This window comes from Meleagris gallopavo, chromosome 3, assembly GCF_905368555.1.
Source record: "Meleagris gallopavo chromosome 3, MGAL_WU_HG_1.1, whole genome shotgun sequence".
In the NCBI taxonomy this organism is placed as follows: Eukaryota; Metazoa; Chordata; class Aves; order Galliformes; family Phasianidae; genus Meleagris; species Meleagris gallopavo.
In genome coordinates, this window is record NC_139406.1 from 11,330,198 (window position 1) to 11,351,471 (window position 21,274).

At 40.8% G+C, this 21,274-nt stretch overlaps 1 protein-coding gene across 3 annotated transcripts in view; it reads right to left on the reverse strand.

The window, feature by feature from the left end:
- The window catches only part of DSP (desmoplakin), a 37,231-nt gene extending 15,957 nt beyond the window's left edge, over positions 1-21,274 (reverse strand). Inside the window, exons 1-13 of one of the 3 annotated variants that reach the window (XM_010708378.3) lie at positions 20,808-21,274; positions 12,738-12,840; positions 10,951-11,099; positions 10,477-10,651; positions 7,761-7,889; positions 6,611-6,661; positions 5,609-5,770; positions 4,531-4,635; positions 3,304-3,399; positions 2,645-2,770; positions 2,094-2,246; positions 810-964; positions 171-297 (exon numbers count right to left, since the gene is read on the reverse strand). In XM_010708378.3, coding sequence (XP_010706680.2) covers positions 171-297; positions 810-964; positions 2,094-2,246; positions 2,645-2,770; positions 3,304-3,399; positions 4,531-4,635; positions 5,609-5,770; positions 6,611-6,661; positions 7,761-7,889; positions 10,477-10,651; positions 10,951-11,099; positions 12,738-12,840; positions 20,808-20,992 — 1,716 coding nt within the window. In that variant the 5' untranslated portion in view covers positions 20,993-21,274. Of the gene's footprint in view, positions 1-170; positions 298-809; positions 965-2,093; positions 2,247-2,644; positions 2,771-3,303; positions 3,400-4,530; positions 4,636-5,608; positions 5,771-6,610; positions 6,662-7,760; positions 7,890-10,476; positions 10,652-10,950; positions 11,100-12,737; positions 12,841-20,801 lie in introns of all 3 variants that reach the window. The other 2 variants (XM_010708377.3, XM_010708379.3) reach the window with 2 other exon arrangements.

Below are 21,274 nucleotides of genomic sequence, written 5' to 3' on the forward strand. Positions count from 1 at the left end.
TTAAATAAAATGCCAATTTCCATACATATCTGCTTGTGTAACCCAGCAAAAGGCAAGCCCACAGTTTTGCAGAACATACAGCTGAATTGGATACTGCAAGCACTGTTTGGAGCAGCAGAGGACAGGTCATGAATGTCCCTGGTCTACGTTAAGGCCTGCTGTAGTCTCACCTTGGCAATAGTCATCGCTCTGATTTTCTCAATGTCAATCATGCAATAATGCCAAGATACCAGGCTCTTCATGTTGATATACAGCTGGTTCCACAAAGCCAGAATAGCTTCATAGTATTGCTCAATTCTGAGATGGGAGAAGAAATTTCATGGTTAAAACTTGTACATCTTAGTAGCATAGCTAAAAAATATCACAAGAAACAGTCACTGGATGTTAAGTGTTTTAAGGCTTGTTCTCTAATAGAAAAAGAATCAAACCTGAAAATGAATTTATCCATAGCTTTCAGATTAATAATGAGTATACCAATGAATATACACAGCTAGAATTCCAAACTAACTCCAATAATTTGCTTAAGAATATAGGTAGCACTGCTAACAATTTTTTTTCACAGTGCCAAAAAGAAAAGAGCAAGCTAAGACTTTTTTTCTTCTCATAGGAGAGGCTAAAGTAATATTATGCACATAATTCTAACTACCAAAAGGCATAAAAAATTATTAACAATAAAACAAATCAGGCTTTCAGACAGAACTCACTCTTTTAACCATCAGGACATGTCTATGGCATGAGCACAGCAATGCCTGAGCTGGATCCACTCAAGCCAGCTCACGTCTGCAAAAAAATTCAACTTGGCAACTCACTTGGTAGCAAGATCCACTGCTAATGGATTTGGGGGTGGGATGATCAGACTAACAGATGGCACAAGCATATCCACTCCTCCGGGGCCAGTCACCAACCACTTGCTGCGCTCATTGTTGTCCTTCAGGATGCATTCATCTCCTTTGCGCACTGTTTTCTGTAAGGAACATAGAACAACATGTTTGTTCATTAGTAAGATGGGGTTTCTAGGAGAGATAGGCAAGGGTGATGTACCTAGATTACAGAACCAGGAATGCTTAATAGCTGCTATGTGCATGTGTACATCCCAGCTTGATATTAACTCTGTAAAACTAACTGGGAGCCACAGAACATTCTAAGCATCTGCCAGTCCAGCTGATATCAGATCTGGGGCTTGCCATGACATACATCAAAAGACAGAGCGTGGGCACATGGGTACTGTAAGCTATGCAATCATTTATGGCTGTAAGCCACCCCACAGCAAGCTGGAAGCAAACGGATGCTTAGTGCTGCAAACCATACTTGAGAAGGGACCGAGAGCAAGTGCCACAGAGCTAGATCCACCAGCAATGTCTGCCAGACATTCTGACACCCTGAGGCCACAGGCCTGGATGGTGCAGCTTACAACCCACACACAGCCAAGAGGAGAAAGCTCCTCCTATCATGTATCATGCCAGGAGTCCCCGTATCATTTTTGGACATCACTAGCAAAAGGCCACAGGCTTTACACCAACCTGACCATTCAGAGTCTTTGGATTTGTCTGGACTTATTGCCTCCTGAGCAGATTCTAGCTTGTTTAACTGTGAGGACAATTGCCAAGCAGCCAGGCAAACACTGCCTACGTTTGTTTTGTTTTGCTTACAGTTCCAACAAGTAGTTAGCTCTGTGTGGGCTGAACTTCTGTGATTCCAGAATAAAATGTGATATGGAAGATCAGAGAGAGTGGATAGCAGAAACCCGATTGTAAACACACATCACAGTGGTCAATTAGTGGTCACTACAGGAGTGCAACTCAGTGAATCAGGTAAAAAAGGTTTTACAGATAAAACATAGAAAACTAGGTAACTGGGAACCAATAAGAAAAAGAGCAGAAAAAGAGCAAGTAGAAAATATATGTAAGCATGCTGTTAAGAGACAACACAGAAATAAACTTCAGCATATCCAATACTTAAGAGGATTAACCATTAACTTCATACTCCTACTTGCAAAAATGTTACACCTATCAGCTCAATAGTTTGTCTACTAAATCATTTGCCATATTTTAGTTTACATTATTTTCATTTCTGCCAGAAAAGGGACACGTTACCAGATCCTGTTTGTAGTCACACAGAGCCTTGAGTATAATGGGCTTGTTACTCCGGTAATCTGGGTTACGTGGCTTCAGCTGCACAATCTTCCTGGATTTATTCACCAAACTCTGCACTTGCCTCTTGTATTCAAGAATTCTCTCTCGTTCATTCTGCAAAGATTAACTGCAGGTTAAAAACTCATTCTAAAAAGAAACCAATCTAGTTCCCGCTAGTTTATTTAGAGGCATATATCTGGAGCTCACTGTAGGCAAGAATTCCTTTATCTACAGTGGGATGAGTCTTTAGCCTACAATGTAAAATTGTAGCTTGAAGAAGGAGAAGAGAAAGAAGAAATAAATTATTTTTGCAACTTGAGCAAGCTATGTTTTTCGTACCCATTTTGTAGGCCATCTCCAGGAAAGGAGATGAACGTATCATTAATGTTTCAAGTTCACTCAGTACTGTTTATCAGCATTCCATTATATTTGGGTTAATATTTGGTATCTGAAGGGGTCAACTGTTATCCATGCAAGGCAGAACATTATCTGTGAGTAGGATGGAACAATACCTCCAGCTCCTTGATCTGCTCCAGCAAGCTCTGAAGTGACATGCTCTTATCACATATGAACTTCTTTCTGATGGAGTCCTGTAAATTCTTCAGATAGCTCTCTGTAGCTTGGGCCTCCTCAAAGAACTACAGGAAAAAAGTTGTGATTTCAGTTGCACACAGTTCTCACAGAAATGTCTACTACAAATTAATGGATTCCTTTCATGAGAAATCCCAGTTCATATCCAGCAGAACTGTAGCATTTACAACAGTTTGATAACGCTGTGTTACACCTAATTGTGCATGGATTTAGGAAGATTTTGGTACAGAAAAAATACCTGTGGTGGGATTCGCGCTTTTAACAAAACTTTTGAAGGATGGGACAGATCTCCCACAAACTATTAATCACATTCACAATTTGTCAACTAATTTCTTAAAATTCTAACATGAGCAAAACATGTTGATAGTCATCAAAATTCTTACATGTGGAAAAGCATAAACACAGTTTTACATTACCCTATATTGCTAGATAATGAAGTGAGCTTTTAGAAATGTCAGTTCTTTTTATAAGTGTATATGTTTTAAATGTTTTGATGCTAGAACATGAAGTTTAAAGTAATTATTTGTGAACAAATACTTGTTTAGTACTTACTATAATACAAAAGTAAATCACTACCCACCTGAAAGTAAGCTGCATTCTCTTTTAAATGAACATCAATGCACTTGGTGATCTGAAGAATCCAGCTCCACTGAGTTTGTAGTGTATCCATGTAGGCCTAAGAAAACAAATAATATCCAGGACTCAAATTACCACATGGATCTCTCTTCTATATGTAGACTCAAGCACAATTATTTAGTTTGAATTTCTGTACAGAATAAATATCTACTAAAGCAAACTAATGTACACCAGAATAAGACGACTCATGCAAATAGTTTCCCTGCTTCTAAGCATCTACCTAACTGAAGGCAGTTACATACCTGTTTGTGAGTTATAAAGAGAAACTTGTTCTTGACTTGAATTTTGTTTGATCAGCATAAAGCCTGAAGTGCGTGAACAAAGGGGTGAAATGCAAAAACACTAGTGCACATGAAACACTTCAATGGCAAACTGTCTTGTTCTCCTTCCAAGGGGTACCGTCAAACAATTTTTCATGATGGCTACTTTTATAGCAAGGCTTCTCACATTCCCTTCATGTAAATCGTTTGGAAAGTTACATACTACTTTTTACTTCACTGCTGAAGCTCACAAGGATTTTTCCTTGAAGGCAGAAACTGACCACACAGTGAATTATGAATGACAATTCTACACAATACGATAACAAATTACAAACTAAATGCATTGAAAAGGAAAAAGAACTCCATTTTTGTGGGTTCTTTCATACATTTAAAACAATAGCAGTTCCTAAAGACTAAGATTTTTCCTTAGTCTTGACTAAGGTGTAGAAACATACTATAAATTTCAGCTGCAGGAAGTATTTGCACTAGATTAAACATAAACCCTTTGACGGTGTGGCTATCTTCAAAACATGCCTATTGAGATAGCAGGAGAATGGCATGTCTTCCTACTAGATTCTACTGCACTGAAGTTAACTCACATGAAATATAGCGATTTCAATATATTTAAACAACTCCCTAAGCCCCCATATTAATTTTTACATGCATCCATCATCAAATTTGGTAGCAATGAGATCTCTCCCAAGCTCTTAAGGAGTCTTCAGTAGCTGTGTCTGCAGGTTTGCAGAAGGTGGTAACATACATTAGAGCAGTTCTCACAACTGGATAAAAATTGATAGGATTTTTGGCAAGCAAACTGTTCTCATGCCTAAATGCAGCATTTCATTTGTCGACTTTCACTAAGAACTTTTCTCACACAGCAACCAAGTTAAATCACGTGAGGCTTAACTCACCTCAATTTTGTCTGAAGCAGGGTGCTGGTTGAGCACAAGCTGGTCACTTTCTTGCTTTAGCTTATTGAGTTCTTTCTCTTTAAGCTCCAGTTCACTCATACGTTTCTAATAAACAAAACACAGTGTTAAATGAGCTTCCAAAGGCACAGAACTTAGAGTGATTTACTTAACTTTTTCCTGATAGCTTGTATAATGATAAAACCAATGATTGTATAAGGTTATCCATCCCTGCTAACAGTGCATGTTAATTCTAGTAAATGCACTGAAGCTATATATGAAGTCAGAAGAATCAAAGGTGGTGGTCATTTTAGTTCTAGTCTCTAGGCTTGCCACTCCATAGAGCAAAGCACCCAAAATACAGCTTTTCTTGGTGAAGAGGAATGATGAAAGCAAGAACTAGTGTATATTGCAAGATCCATAATAACTAACTGAAAAAGAATAGAGAATCTCCATAATGGTGTGACTTTCATTTCTCTTTTACTCTGATGACCAGCACCAACACTGGCTAAAGAAATACATGCTCAATTTCCATTTGTATCCACAGAAAACAATTAGGAGCACTGTAAGCCAGTCCTGATGGTGCTCTCAATGTGCTGAGACCATCAGGGGAAAAGAGAGTAGTTCCCTCACATGTAGTCCTAGTACCTGGTGAAGAGATCAGGACCACATCAGGGATCACTAGCCCCTGCATAAGTCCTAACAGGGAGAACTGGGCAGCTTGATTCAAGTCCTCTAGTTTAGCATGCATGCACAGGCTACATGTAATTACTGGCCCTCAATGAACTGTACTGATAAAGCTGGTTTCCAAGGTCAAAAGAATACACAGGTGGCTGAGTGTATTATCTTCCAGTTGATGTTTAATCTTGATTCAAAAGGTTGTCACATAGTACTTAATCCAACAATGTTTTGACAATAAAAAACCAAACTAAACTAAAAAAAAAAAAAAAAAAAAAAAAAAAAATCAATAGATAACTTAGTGAAGAAATGCCACGATCAATTCCCCTGAGACAAGCTGTTCCTCCCTCAATATGCCAAAAGAAAATTCCAGGGCAAGCAGAAGGAGATTGTGCTATCTTACAGAGAAGGCCTCCTGCTTCCTGGAGATATCCGTGTTCCTGTCACTCCAGTCATAGAGAAGCTCCTCTTCCTCACAGTCATTGATCCACATGATCTCCCTGCTGGTTGCCTGGATAAGGTTCTGGAATTGACGGAGCTGATCCATTCTCTCAAAGGAGTATTTCTGCAAGGAATTCCAAAATGAGAAGCAATAAACATAGAAGAGCCTGTGCTGGGTGGAGAGAGGGAAGCCAAGAGAACAGCATGCACATTCATGCGTTTTTTATCTGAACTAAGAATAACAGTAAAATCCACACAGCTATAAAACCTGCTGGCAATGGCCAATGGATAACATGCACGGATTTGAAGAATCACAGGGATCTAAAGTCACCAGGTTCTTCAGTCATTTCAAACAAATGCAACAGATGTGCAGGCAGCCAAGCAAAAAGACATGGGGAAAATAAAAGAAAATCCCAAAAATTTAACATGGCTTTTACTTCCATTTGCTGCTGATAGTATATCCTTCATTTTGTACCAGAGCCTTTTGCGTAGATAATAATTCATGAAAAGATTCTTTCTCTGTCCTTGCATCATACTGCATATCTTGCTATTTGAAATGCGGACAGGAAACAGCTTCCAATCCCAAGGATTAAGTCTATAATTTGCATAAGATTCTCCATATTTTACATGATGACATGGGCAAGACACACAGTCCTCCTAACAAAGACCAACTTTGCTGCTATATTAGTTCCTATTAAGGAAGTAGACTTCTACTCTGCACCTGCTTAGTGATCAATCATCTTCACCTGGTGCAAAGTAGAAACTTCCTGATGAGGGTAAGTCAATCATAAATCTGACAATGAATTAATCTCAAGTTTGTGCCTCAAACTGAGCCTTATATTAGCTACAAAACACTGCTGAATGGCACTACTTATATACGCATCTATATTGACTTTCACACCAGTGTTAGAACAAAAAACATTTATCACAGAAGGCATCAGGCACAAAAACATTCTGTGCTCACCAGCAGTCCTTCGTATTCTTCCTCCAGCTGATGAACAGCAGCCTTCTCACGCTGAAATAAAGAGCAAACATTTAGTGTGCCTTTTAGAAGTTGCCTTTCTTTACAGAGCCAGCACCACAATGTTAAAATTTCAGGTGGTAATTCATAATGTCTGCAATTGATCTAGATAGGTCAGCAGCAGGTCTGCACCAGTGGAGGACCAGAAGTATAAAAACAAGACTTCAGCAACAAATTTCCCACAAAGATGTTCCTAAGCAAGGTTGAACCTGTAAACCCTGTAATACCACAACAGCTTCCAAAATTGGATCTCTTTCTGAATAGACTCTAGATGGCTATGGGGAACTATCCAGTCCTTGAGCCAGCTTCGTAAAGACTATGAAGTAGTGTAAATTATGACCTGAGCAATATGCTCTGATTTTATTCTTGTTTCTATGACAGGGAATGTGCATAACCTTGGAACTAATAATTGATAGGGCTACCCTTCCTACCTTTTGAATAAGCAAAGGGAAGAAGGGAAAAACAACCCTTCCACTCTAGTTTGTCTGAGAAAACAGAGCTCCAGAACTGAATTCTTTTTCTTTAGATCCAACTCCCTCTCCTCTTGTCCATGTGAGGAATTAACACAAAAGAATTGAGATGAAGTAAACTTTTCTCCTACACCCACATGTTGGGCTAATAACCAAAGAAACTAACTACTGCACTTTCACTGGCTTCTTTATTCCAATCACCAAACTTAGAAGATGAGAAGCTGCAGAAAGATTAAACAAACAAACACAAAAAAGTTCTAAACCCACAGTTTGGGCTAAGCACCCACATAATCCTTTCACTTCCTTATGTTAACTTAAGAAAGTGAAAACAATAACTCTTGGCCTTTCTCTCACCAAAAATATCCCAATACTTGCCAGTTTGAGTACACAATGATGAAACATTAAATAAACACTAAATTTTCATTATAAAATTCTAGGGAAAGAAGTGGAGCACAAAATAACTGTGAAATAATAAATACTAGGATGGAAAGTTGTTGCTATCACTACATCAGTGCTTTCTGAAGAGAAACTCTGCTGTTCAGTGTTACTTGCTACAATGGAACATTGGCAAGCCAAGGTTACAAATCCAGACCAAGCAACGTGCAAGGGAAGACAGTAATTACCAGATCTGTTTTGACTTTGTCCAGGTGCCAGCGATAGTCTCCAATGGCATTGTGAGTTCTCCTGTGGTCACTAATCTGTTGCTCAATGGATGCTGCATCAAACCCCCATTTCACCAGCTCCATTTCAGCCTAGGAAAAAGGGACAGCATTTGTACTTTCATTTCAAACAAGACACTATAACCTAAATCAGAGCAACAAGGTTGAAAGAAACATGATCATGCAGTAAGAAGTAAAACTGTACTGATATTTAGAATAGGGGTTAAAAATGTCTTTAAATTGCCTTCACTTCAACTGCGTGACAGGCTCTCAAAATAGAAGAAACAAAGTAGGGAATATACTTAAGTTTGAAATTAGATAAGATGAACCACACTCATTAGCATAGTTTAAAGTTTTCTACAACACTATTCATAATACATGTGAAAATGTACAATCATGTCCGGCAGCCCAGTATGCTACATACCATTTTAGTTACATTCAAGTAACATCACTGACTTCAGTTAAATTCAGTCCAGCCAGATGAAAAAACAAGCAATTAATTAAAAAAAAAAAAAAAAAAAAAAACACAAGCCAAGCTATGTATCAAATAAATTGAACAGATTATAAAACACGTTGTTTGTCTTGTACTTTGGCAACTTTTATTATAGGATGATGAGGAAAAATCTCTAGAAACAGCATTTGAAAGAACAGTAATACACCTGGATCATTCCTAACTTGAAAACTGTCTGACTCCAGTTCTTTGTTTCATTATTTGCAAACACTAAAATCCACCAAACTGACAGCTCAAATCCTCAAATTCCAAAGCATCTTTTGCTCTGTGAAGACGATCACAATCCATCCTTTTATGAATGCCTCTGTGAGCATATGCACTGTAGAGAATTACGTATCTTAATCTTGGGTTGGGACTCAATTTGGTAATTACCAGCCTGGGGCCAAATCTCTGTGAGTCAACAGATGTCAATTAAGCCTGAACCACACTCAGGCGTAGGGGTTCAAAGGCAAGGGCTGAAAATGTTCTGAGAAATGAAACCATTTTACATTCAGCTATGTAAAAGTTACAGGACTTTGACCCTTCTCAATTATATTTATATAGTCTAGAGAGTCTGTAGCAACAGACTTGAAAGACTGCCAGTATGCAAACAAAGGCTCTCTGGATATCAGTCCACCTTCCTTGATTCTGCAATGGAAATCTGACAAGCACTCCTACCACCTGGCTCTCCTGTCAGCACACCATCCGGACACAAGATACAAAAACACAGGCAGAAAACCACCACAGCTGCTCAGACTTTTTTTCTGCTATCTCATCATGTTATCTTGGTCACAACATGAGCCGATAGTAAGAGAGTGGGAAGGAGAGGTATGGTGCAAAGTTGAAAATAAACTTTCCCTTAAAAAAAAAAAAAGCTCAAAAGCCTAATAGGAAGCCTCAGCTTTGCTTTAGGGACTGAAAGGGAGAGAGAGTGAGCCTTTTTCTTTTACTGCAGCTATTGTGTGGGAACTCAGCTGTAAAGTGCTTGCTCAATGATGGGTGCCTGAGCAGGGAGTCACATGGCATCTCTGCGAGGTGCAGCATGTTCAGAATCTTTCATCACTGGAAGGAGGCCCAGTGTCTGTCCAACATCATTCCTCAAGCCATGGCAGGTCTGATAATCAGCCTACTCTCCCACAGTACGTGAAGAGCAATCATTATCTGCTGCTGCTTTACTGGCACAATGCCCGTAAATGTTAGCACTCAAAGGAGTGCATCTCCACTTCTTTCTTCCTCTAAGACAGGTCGTGATATGGGAGGGCACTGGAAGACCAGACTCTGACTGGCACTCACATAAGTATGGGAACTGTACACAGCTCTCCCCTGCTCATTTGGTTTGCATAGCAGCCACCTGGTAAACACCATATGTAGATAACAACGACAGGATCACTAAGCAACAACCTAATAAAAGAGAGATAAAAATATTGCAACTTCAAATTACAGGGAGTCTGCAAATTCTGTCTCGGGCCTCCCTGCTCTTTTTTCCCCTAACTATTTCTCAGTAAGTGCTGTCCAACTACAAACACAAAACTTGCACACCAAGAGCACAAGAACACTTCAGGCTCTTAGTGTGTGCTTCCACTACAGGCCATACCATCAACAGCTGTGGATAGGCAAATTTATTCTGTGCATGCAACAGATACACATGAAAATGCTGAAGCTGCTCTTAAGGCAGCAACTTCTGGAAGTCTAGTCCTGTTGAAATTAACTCTACCTTCTAGCTCCCATTTTGATAAGGATGTAGTAAAGGAAGAAAATTTGCAAAACTGGGTAGTAGTTAAATCTGTGAAGTTGGCCTCATCTGTAAAGAGTTAAAAAGCATTAAGGAAATATGTGGAAGGAAGGAAGGAAGGAAATATTGAACACCATAATCTCTAACACAAACACGCTAATGTCTTTTGTTATGGTAACAGTTGTGCCTCGTTTTTTGTTTTCAAATGTGACTTGCACGTTTTCCCCTGCAAAAGAAGATCCCCAAATCCATTTTTGTATTTTTGTGAAAACTCACCATGCATACAATGCTGCAAAGAGGAGGAGAAAAAAAAACAAAAGAGGAACTTGGAACAACATACTATCATCTAAACATACTTTTAATGTTCTACTAGCACTCAAAATATTACTGCATGACAAGGTGATATTCATAAGCAAAATGAGATTTTATCATTGTCTCTAGGTTTTGTACAGATTTACCTTCTGTTGCCTCATCCAGTTTAAGCATTCACTCGTGACACGTTTTGTATACTCATCCCAGCCTGAACCACTCTGAGAGGAGTAGCAACCACCACCTTTGGAGCTGGCCCTCCTGGCACGGGGAACACTAATGGCTTTGTACAGAGCACGCATTTGCTCTTGAAGTTGAAGCAGCCTGAAAGGGGAAGGAACCAGTTACTTTCTATCAGGTAAACACCCAGAAAACATGAAAACAATACAATTCCCATCTTCTACTGAACCACTAGGTATTCAAAAATAAATGCTGATAGCACAGGTTGTAGAAAAAATATATAATGTCTAAAATTAAATTGTAACAAACAAGACGTTAAAAAAAAAAAATCACTACCATTTCTTTCTACATTATTATTTTCTGCCTGCAACATCAGAGAACGTTTCAAATACCACCGGATTATATCTATCACATTCACTGCCCCAGCCCTTCCCTGGTAATACCTTTTCTGATACATTTCACAGGGCTGATTCATCTGCCTTAGCTCTCTGATCAGCCCATCCAGGATGTCCATTTGGTCATTTGCCTGTGCAAAACATTCTTCCAGATCTCTGTTTCCTCTAATCTGGACACCATCGCCATATTTCAATTCCTAAAATTAAAAAAAAAAAAAAAAAAAAAAGAGATGGAGATTAAATATTTACTGCATAAACTTCACATTCTTTTGAGAGTGATGCTACGAGGACCAATTATTTTTAAGAAGAATAAAAGGTTCCAACTGCTAGGTCTCTGATTGACGGATTTAATTAGCTGAAGTCCAATTACTAAAGGATTCATAGTCATTTGAAAGTACTAATTACAAATAAAACATACAGAAAAATTTTTAAACGTAATACCAACTAAACATTTCCATAAACAGCAGCACAGTATGACTTTTATTACAGAGGAGCCAAGGCTGCACTCAGTGCACTGAGTTTTTAAGACCTCATGAAGTAGGAATGGCTCATGTGTTTAGAGGACAAGAATCAAACATTCTGTCCAAGCTGGAGTTGGTGATCTTTTCTCCCAATTCTTCAGATTTTTTTCTTAGATTCTAAGAGCTACAGCCATTGCTTCTTTTCTCACAAAATACACACTGCATCTCATCTGCCTGGGATCAGTTCCATAGCCAGGTGTCTCCAGTGCACTGGACCATCATGGTCATGGTGCTTCAGAGAAGGAAGACAAGGCTTTTTGATCTCATCCTGCACTGACAAGGCCATGCTGAACTAAACATAATCCAGCTGTGATTTGATTCTGCAAAGAAAATATTGATGGGTCTCGTTACTCAGTCCCACAGGAAAAAAACAGCAAACAAAAAAATAGCAATTTTGTGTCACCACGCTGGAACTAAACATCGCTTCCTTTTAACTTCACTGCAATAATATTAATCCTTAACAAGAGGCATTATTTACTGTGGCATTGATTTTTATGTAAATACGCTCTCACATGCTGTACCACTGAAAAGGAAATAAACTGCTAACAACAGAGTTCATTCCCAGAAGAATTTTCTGTTCACTGAGGGTCAAAAAGTGCACATTAAATTTCCTCTATTGCAAGTACTGCAAACAGATTCTAGAACTCAATGGCCTCAACAGCAGGATGTGCTCACCATCCTGCACTTCCTTTGACTTAGTGACAACGAGTAACCCATCCCCAGATACAGTGGGTTTGGGTGGCACACAGCAAAGATCATCTGTACATAGTTCAGATCAAACAGCTGACAAGATTTTAATCTTATTTCAAATGCTTCTTTAGAAATCAGCTGGAAAAATGTGGTGAAGGTTTTTATGACGGTTATTCAAATTAATCATGGCTCAAAATTATGATGACACCGGGCAGGATACACTAAGGGAGGGTAAGTGGCCATAACATTCTTAGCATCTTCACCAGCAGTGCCCTTGATCACCAATAAGATGAAAAATAAAATGCATTAGAATTTGTTCAAAGGGTGTTTTATTGTTCTTTTTTGGTTTTGCATTTTGCCTTTTAAAATCAAAAAGGTCTCCTTATTTTAACCAGCTGCACTTAAATCAGTTTTACTGAACACTGAGTGTAGACAGAAGCAGGAGACCCAGCAAGGATGTATGTTACTCCACTCTAAGGGTAAGTGGCAGCTGCCTCATGTAAATAGCTGAAAGGGTAGAAAAGAGATGAAGAACCACAGCCACTGTATTCAGTTAACAATGCAATATTCATTCCCTAACAATATTCATAATCACTTTTTCTAAGAAGAAGAAAAAGCACTCACAGGTTGTACTATGAGCTCAGCTCTCATCAGGCAATCCGAACAGTTTTGCAGAAGCTCCTGAATGGTGTTCTGACGTCTGGTAACTGTACAGGTCCCATTCTGACTGTTGGGGAAGAGAAAAATAAGATGAAGTAAGTACAAAGCAAGCACACTTCACAAAGAGAAATGTTTAGTAGGAATTCCCAATAGCCACAAGAAGTTACGTGAAATAAGAAATCTAGTTAAGCTTTGGAGGTAGCAACATGCTTGGTCTGCTCCTTCCTCCATAACTTCACCATGAAGTTTAATGCTGATTCCACAGTGGTAGAGAGACTTTGTGCATCAGCAGACTTGGAATAATTTCACCGCAGGATCATGCAGAAGATGGAACCCCCCATGAAGTTAAGAGAAAGGCTTTCTTCCAGTACAGGTATTTGCAGCTTTGACAGACGAAATTTTGACAGTAGCACAGTATAACTAAATTATTCACGATCTTTCTTAGAGTCAACACATTAGAATGTAGTTACATTATTGTATAAGTTATCATGCCAGCCATTGAACTTAAGAGTATAAAGGGATCACAGGATTCTCTGCTATGCAAGTGCATGAATACACACGTCTACACAAGTATACAAAGGATCTTTTTATAAGAGGAAATTATAAAAAAAAAAAATCAGTGAAGTGTCTCAAAAAAGGCATTACAAGATGCTTAAGCTATTACAAAAACAGATATAGGGGCTGGAGTCAGAGGACCTGTTTTTTCACAACTACATAAAAGGGAATCTTGGGGGTTCCATGTAAAAGTACTAGTTAAGAAACACTAGAGGAGACAACAGCAAAAGTAGATAGTGGGATCATTATTATTGTCTTGTACATAATCCACTGCAACTGCACCACCAGAAGGTTGCTTTTCCAGGATTTGCTCACCTTGGGACCCTGCCACCAAAGCGAGCCACTGCTAGTTGAAGGTGGGTGAGGTGCTTCAAGCTAGAAATCATTCCTTGCTGATAGAATCAGAGCTCCCAAGCAAGCTCAGGCAGCTCCCAAACCCAGGCACTTGCCAGTAAAACTGAAGTAAACCACTACTAAGAGAGGATAAGAAACAAAGAGGTTTCCACGCCTTGCCTAGTTCTCTGACTATGGTGTTCATAGCAGGTAACATGCTCCATTTTAATTCACTGGAGGCCCAAATCTTCCATACAACTCTAATATCAAAAAGACTATCCGTGCAAGCCCGTCCAACGCTACATACCCAGCATGTCATTTGGATACTCCAGAAAACTTTCCATTGACTCTGATCATACTTAGCAAAAGGAATTGTGACACATGATAGAGTTGTCCTTGGGAAAAATCACTGCTGTGAAGGGAAACATTCAGCAGTACGCTTTAAGAGGGCTTTTGAAGCGTGTGTAGCTCTTTCTTTAGCAGCCTGTCATTTTCCTATGAGCATTTCTTGAATAAGTGGTAAGAAAAACTTTAAAGCTGTTCTTGTCAATACTTGGGAATAAACCTTTGAAGACAGAGGCAGGACTGGAGAATCACTGGATGACCTAAAACAAGCTGTACACACACAACCCTTGCTTACACCATGACCCTTTGGCTGCATAAACACTGTACACCCTACTGTGCTATGCATGCCTGTATATCTTGGAAACAGCTTAAAGAAAGCAGCTACACAACTGATTTTATGCCAGGTTTCCCCATCGGTTTCCTTTTCTAAATAATTCCTTCACCTTAGGCCTCACTGTTGTGTTTGGATCGAGATATATCTGACTGCATCTAAAATTTACATTAATTATACCTACAATTATGCTCATTAATGAAACACTAAAGAAGAGAGAGGAATCTTCCACATAATTTTCTCTTTTTGGAACACAAGAAGGGTATTTTATTCTTCAATTGCTTTTGTAATCATCTCCTGATAGCTACAAACGCCCAATGTCCATTAAAGCCAAAGGAACCAGACCTCTGCTCTAATAAATTAGCATACCTCCACTGAGTTCTGTGTAACTTGACTGACCTCAAAGCAATTAGCTCACCTTACACTGAGAGAAGTCTAAATAATGTCTAAACAATGACTGTCACAGTTAACACTCTGAGGAATTGTGAAGAAAAGGTACTTTCTAAAACCAAACTACAGGAAGAAGTTGGTAGACAGAAAAATACAGAATTATAAGTATTGTGTGTTCATTCCACTGCTTTAGAATACCACATCCAGCGTTACTGCCCCAAAATCTAAAAAGTTGGAAAGCTTAAGATGGCTTAATACAGGTGGGCAGAATGGATTTAAGGCAGGAATAAATGCCTTGTAGTGTGACGTTTCAGTATAAACTACTAAAATCTTTAAATGTAGACCTGTAACTTCTTTGTTTATTGCTCATGGGGGCATTCACAAGAAGAAAGCAGCAAACATTTGAGACTCTTTAGTCTGTCTAAAGACATAATAAAAAATAACGGCAGAAGTTGTAGCCATACAAAATGAAACCAGGAAAGAGCATGGCAGCTCAGCTTTCTGGGGCACAGCCAGAACCAGAAGCCCACAGAAGAGATTATGGTCTGGAGGAAGAGCTCCACCAAGACAACATGATGTGAGGCCTTCACATCTCAAAGAGGATTTAGCTGCACAAGTATACTGCAGAAAAGCCTACCTCAACATATATTGGTTGATTTATCAGATGCCATGAGGACAATCCAACATGGACGCAAATAAAATACTTGTCACCCATGCAATGAGAAAGTATTTCATAAGCGGTTTCAAAACCCTCAGCTCTGATTTGGATGGTTGGACTGGATGATCTTGTAGGTCTTTTCCAACCTTGATGTTTCTGTGATTCTGATACACCTCTTCCTGAAGCCAACAGGCCTTTAATGGGAATGAATAGATCAAAGCAAAAACCCCTATGTGCAGTAAGGAGAAATCCAACCTTGAGGTAGAAGCAAAAATCCAAACAAAGAAATACCATATTCAACACAGTAGCGTACAGGAAGGAGAAAAACACTGGACCATAGACAACTTTGCAAATCCTATCTTGTAAACATGGTAGGTGGCATTATAATGTAGAGGCACAAAAGAACCTGGACTTCTGAAGTACCCTCATGTAAACTAAATCCTCTTTAAAAAGACATTTGTGGCCCTCAGAAGGACGTAGGACCCTGACAATTCTCACATAATACAATTAGTGGTTTACCTATGAATGGTATTTTAGAATCATAGAATAGCTTGCATTGGAAAGGACCTCAAAGATACAGTTCCAACTCCCCTGCTGTGGGCAGGGTTGCCAGCCACCAGCTCAGGCTGGTACCCCATCCAACCTGGCCTTGAACATCTCTGTGGATGGGGCACACACAGCCTCTCTGGGCAGCTGTGCCACTGTCTCACCACACTCTGAGTGAAGAATTTCTTCTTAACATCTAACCTAAACCTTCCCTCTTTCATTTTAAATTCATTCCCTCTTGTCCTCTCTCCTTTCATTTACACGAACAATATTACAGTAATTGTAGATAGCAGTCGTGATGACATTTTGATTTGGTTTTAACCCAACATCATCTAAAGCTCAAACATGTGAATGGGATCCTGCTGCATCAACACTGCGGACACACCAGGCAATAAGAAAAGGCCACATTTTCACTTGGTCTAGAGCACAGCTGTAAATACAGAAAGAATTTTCAAAATTTCCAACTATCTTTGCAGAAAGAGAAGGAAATGGAGGTTGGACCTTTCAGCCAGGTTTACAATATAGGAGTGCAGGGGCACCTACTGAAAAATACACACATCTGCAAGATCCCAGTTAATGGCTATGCTGCTTTGTGTCTGCAAACCCTGTGGAATAGAGTTGAGCAAAACAGCCCAGGCTGCTCCAGACCTTAACTACCTCCTTCTACCTGCACCTTGACATGCCAGACTGCAATATATATTTTGAAGGCAACTCATGAATTTTAAAACGGCACTATGAAACCAAATTCTTTATTAAAATGACTTGATTTTAATAGTCATTAATTACTAAAGGTACAAAAGAAAACATATAGGGATAGTGTCTTTGTTTTAAATCTCTGAGAATACTTCAAAACGCAGAAGAATCACTTTTGATTTGGAAAAGATCTCTTTACTGTGAGGCTGACAGACACTGGAACAGGCTGACAAGAGAAGTGTGGAGTATCCTTCTCTGGAGATATTCGAGACCCATCTGGACGCTTTTCTGTGCAACATGCTGTTTAGAAGACCTCCAGAGGTCCCTTCCAACTCTTACAATTCTGTGAAGGTTGCAGATGTGAAGATGTGGCTGTAGGGATGGGAGAGCACCTTCATGCTGCCATCGCTCTGTATAAGAAGCCTGTTACCTCACGGAAGGGCAGAACACACGGCTCCCTTGCTGTGCTGCATTCCTGCTCTCCCAAAGAAACAAGGAGAGCACAAGGCCCTGCTGCAGCACCTCTTCAATGCCCGCTGAGCTGAGCTCAGCCATTGCCTTGCTGGTGAACCCTGAGTTTCTGAAATAGGTTTGCACCTTACTGGTAAATGCTATCCCCATGAGTGCTGCCACTGTCCAGAAAGAAGAAATAACAGATGCTGCTGTTGTCAGAGGGTGGTGAGTCCAGAGGAGCACTCCTGAGGGGGAACACAGAAGCACGTCCAGCTGGCAGCACCATGGGACTGCTTCACAGTTCCCTAATGCTTTAGAAGCACAAAAGGGATACTCTCACCCAAAGACTTGATTCAAGAGGGTGCACACCAGGTCAGAATAATCCTTGTTAAATTTTTTGATTGCTCTACAAAATATTTACCCTTTTAAAAATCCAAAGCTTTTTTTTTTTTTTTTCCTAATTATTATTCAAAAAGTAAAAGAAGCTTTAAGAAAGGTCTTGCAGCTCTGAAGTTATCAAGCAATTCCCATAATTCAACAAGGAGGCTGAAACTGGGCAAAACAATAGCACCTCCTATTTTTTTTTTTCCTCCATTCACACAAACTTGTTTGAACAAGCAATAGGTTCATCAAGGGATTACCGGAATGCTCAGGGTAGGCAAGTTAAAAGAAAAACCTGAACTGGAACAGCAATCTCCAGCACACAGGCTGCACCCGTCATCAGCGAGCTGTTTGTGTGCACCTGGAAATCAAGTGTTAGGGAATGGATTTGATTTGTAGGAAAAGTCTGACTAATACTCTGGAGAGAAACTGATAAAAGGTAGTTAATAGCAATATCCATGCAAATACAACCAAAAATTAAACTACAGTTTGCCTGAATACAGTTCAATTGAACTCTGACAGCCAAACACAACTGTCAGCAAACACTCTGTGCACTGCAGGGGAGTTGGACTGGATGGCCTTCGAAGCTCCCTTCCAACTCAAATGATTCTGTGATTCCATGACCAGGAATTTTCTTGTGTGTGCATTCTGTGTGCATTTCTGTGCATTCTCTGCTCTTACTGGCTCCATTTTGGCACGCTGCAGCCTCATCCAACACTTTCATATTTGAAAGCATAGAACACACATGTAGACTGCAATGTGATAAATCTCAAAAGAAATCTGTATCTCGCATTATTGGGCGCTTAATCCTTTTAGGGGTGTGCAAAAAAAGTCAGTGCTGACACATTAAAACTGTCAGGTGCTTGCAGTGGAAGCTGCAGGGTTTCACAAGGGGCCCAGCCACACCTGTTTGAAGAAATTCTCACACTCCTGAACGGGACTTTTGCCACCGGGATGAGTCACTGGGAGCAAAGGCACCATTTGCAGAGGCAGCAGCTGGTGGCTGTACGCATGTCTGCACAGCTCACACTGGGAGAGAGGTGCACCTGGAGCCCACAGCACAGCAGGGCACTGCAGCCCCTCCAATAACAGCCACCTGAAACATGGCTGCGCTGGAAAGCAGCTTTCATGCTTTCAAAGACGAATAGCTTGCAATGGAATCGATCTCTCACCGGTACCTATAAAAAAGGTGAATTAGGAGAGGCACAGTGTGGTTTCTTTACCTCGTGGCAGCATTACCAGCTACTGATAAGAGCTGTTCTCCTGCTGGCTCTGCTAGCGCAGCAGGCATTTGGCAGCTCAGGCACATTCTTTACTGTCTTCTGATACTTTTGTTTGTCACTGGGGCAGCTCTCATGGCCGGCACAGCACAGCACAGCGATTCACCTTGGACAGGATCCTGCAGACCACCACAAGGCCAACGGGATGGGCAAAACTACAATTCTGAATCTGTTTCCTTTAAATTTACCCAGTCTGCCAGCCCCCTGCAAGTAATTTCAAGGCTTCAGTGTGAATTTCTGACTCTTTTTCTACATGTAAGGCACTGGCATTACATCAACCTTCAAACATATTTTGTGTGGAAACCAGTTAATTCTTGCAGCAATGCATTACTTGGTAACTGCAAATCTTATGCTCTTTTTATTATTTTTTTGCCTGATCTCAGCCATGACAAATAAAACTGCAAAACTTGCTACTGTCATCTTCTCTGCTAGCATCTTCCCATCACAACGGCATTGATAAATACTTGGTTGATGAATTTGCAGTTCAGGGGTGTGTGACTCAACGTCAAGCTGAGTATCTGTACCCAGGGCCAAGCTCATCCTGAGTTTCCAAGCCAGAAGAAACTGGGAATGTTGTAAAAGCACCTTGCAGAACCCTGAGGGTAAGGAGCGGCTTATATTGCTCTGTGACTAATGTAACACTCAGCACAGACTTGTTTGGCAGAATACGCCCCAAATCTTACAAGACCAGATCCTATGTTGAATCCTACTGCGTTTAAAATTCAGGTACAGGAATTTTCCTCATTGAAAAAAAAGAAGCCTCTGTCTTTAGGTTTGGTAACTGACACTGAAATTTAGCATTAACAATATCAGGCTTAATAACAACCAAAACCAATTCCACAGATCATGGTCCTGGTCCTGCAAGCACAACACACACAGGACTCAGAGCATTTTCTGCACATGTGCAAAATTAGGCCTGTTTTTTTCCATCATTTTTTGGCATTCAAGTCAGCACCAATCCAAAACAAATCTATGTAATGGGTAAGATACAAGCACATACAACATTTTGCAATTACTTATATAAAATGTTATGGTCAGACCTCTTCATGTACAAAAGATTATACATAAAATACGTATACGTATTTCAATCTCATTAACAAGGGTCTTTAGTTCCACAAAAAGACATTGGAATAAGGTGAAAAGGAACTTTCATCGTAACGTCCTTGCCAAAAAGGAGATAAGAACATTATCTTACAGAGAGTTGATGAAATGTTGATGGAAGACTGTTAACCTCTTCATCAAGCCTGTGCTAAGGAACCACTGAAAACTAAAGAAAGAAGCATCTAGCAAACTACGGGCTTGTTTGCAATATCTAACAAAAGCCAAAGAATGCTAAATAAAAGGCAAGTATTTATTCTCTAGTGAAAGCCAGGACTAACGGGGAAGTCACACCACTGTAACAGTGCTGGAATGAAGTCGGGAAGAAGAACAGTGAGGAAGCAGCATGCTGTCATTAATTTTTCATGTCTGTCTCTTAAAAGCAGTAAAGGTCCTCATAGTGGAGCACTGCTGGCAAAACAGACCCTCAAAAATGCAACACAGTGACAGTACTTCGGAGTCCTAACATGCACTCTCCCTTGGAAAAGCACTGAATTGCTCTAATTATATTGCAATAATAGCTATTCTCGTATTCCTGCAGCAGTAGGCGGACATGTCCCAGCAGCAGCTAATCAGAGGACACAAACCAAACCAAAGGTGAAATGAAGAACTAAGAATTGTGCAAAGCAACAAACAAATATGGGAAGTACACAAGTTTGGTCCTCCATTCATTGGTCCTGGGCAGCAGATGCTAAGCACAGCTCTCACCACTGGGTAGGGTCCCTAATTCCCAAAAGCCTGATTCTCAGCTGGCACACGTAGCTTCGTGTAGCCTGCACGTTGCCAGCTGCTGTTTGCTTACTGTATACACTGAACTCTCATCCTGCTGCAATCCGATCAGGATGTCCTAGCAATAAAGCCAGGGCTGGACTTGAACACGAACAGCACTCCAGAAGCGATGCCCAGTGGCATCAATAATGAGACCAAGAGGTCCAACAGAACCAGCGGCGAGCCTAACCACCTACCCGTACCCGTCGGAGGCGTAGTCCCCTCCGTAGGTCTTCTGGTAATAGTAGGTCTTGTGAGTGTGGGTGCCGCCGCCGCCACCGCCCACCACATGGGAGCTCATCTCGTAGCGCAGGTCGGTGCCCGAATCGGCCCGCGCCATGCGGCCCAGCGTGTTGATCCGCGGGTGCGAGCCGCCGTTCATGCTCATGGCGGCGGGGCGGAGAGGGGGCGAAGCGGGCAGCGGGGGGACAGCCGACCCACAGCCGGAGGAGAGAGCGGCATTCACCGCCCGGAGAGCCCGAGCTCAGGGGGCGGCGGGGTGGCCGGGAGCCGGGATGTGAGGGAGGGCGGCTGGGCGAAGCAGCGGGGTCTTGGGCGGCGGAGGCTGCAGGCGGCGGTGGTGGCGGCGGCGGCAGAAGCAGCAAGAGTAAAGTTCCCGTCCCGTCCCGTCCCCTCCCCGCCGGCACAGGAAAGGCGAAGCCACACCTTT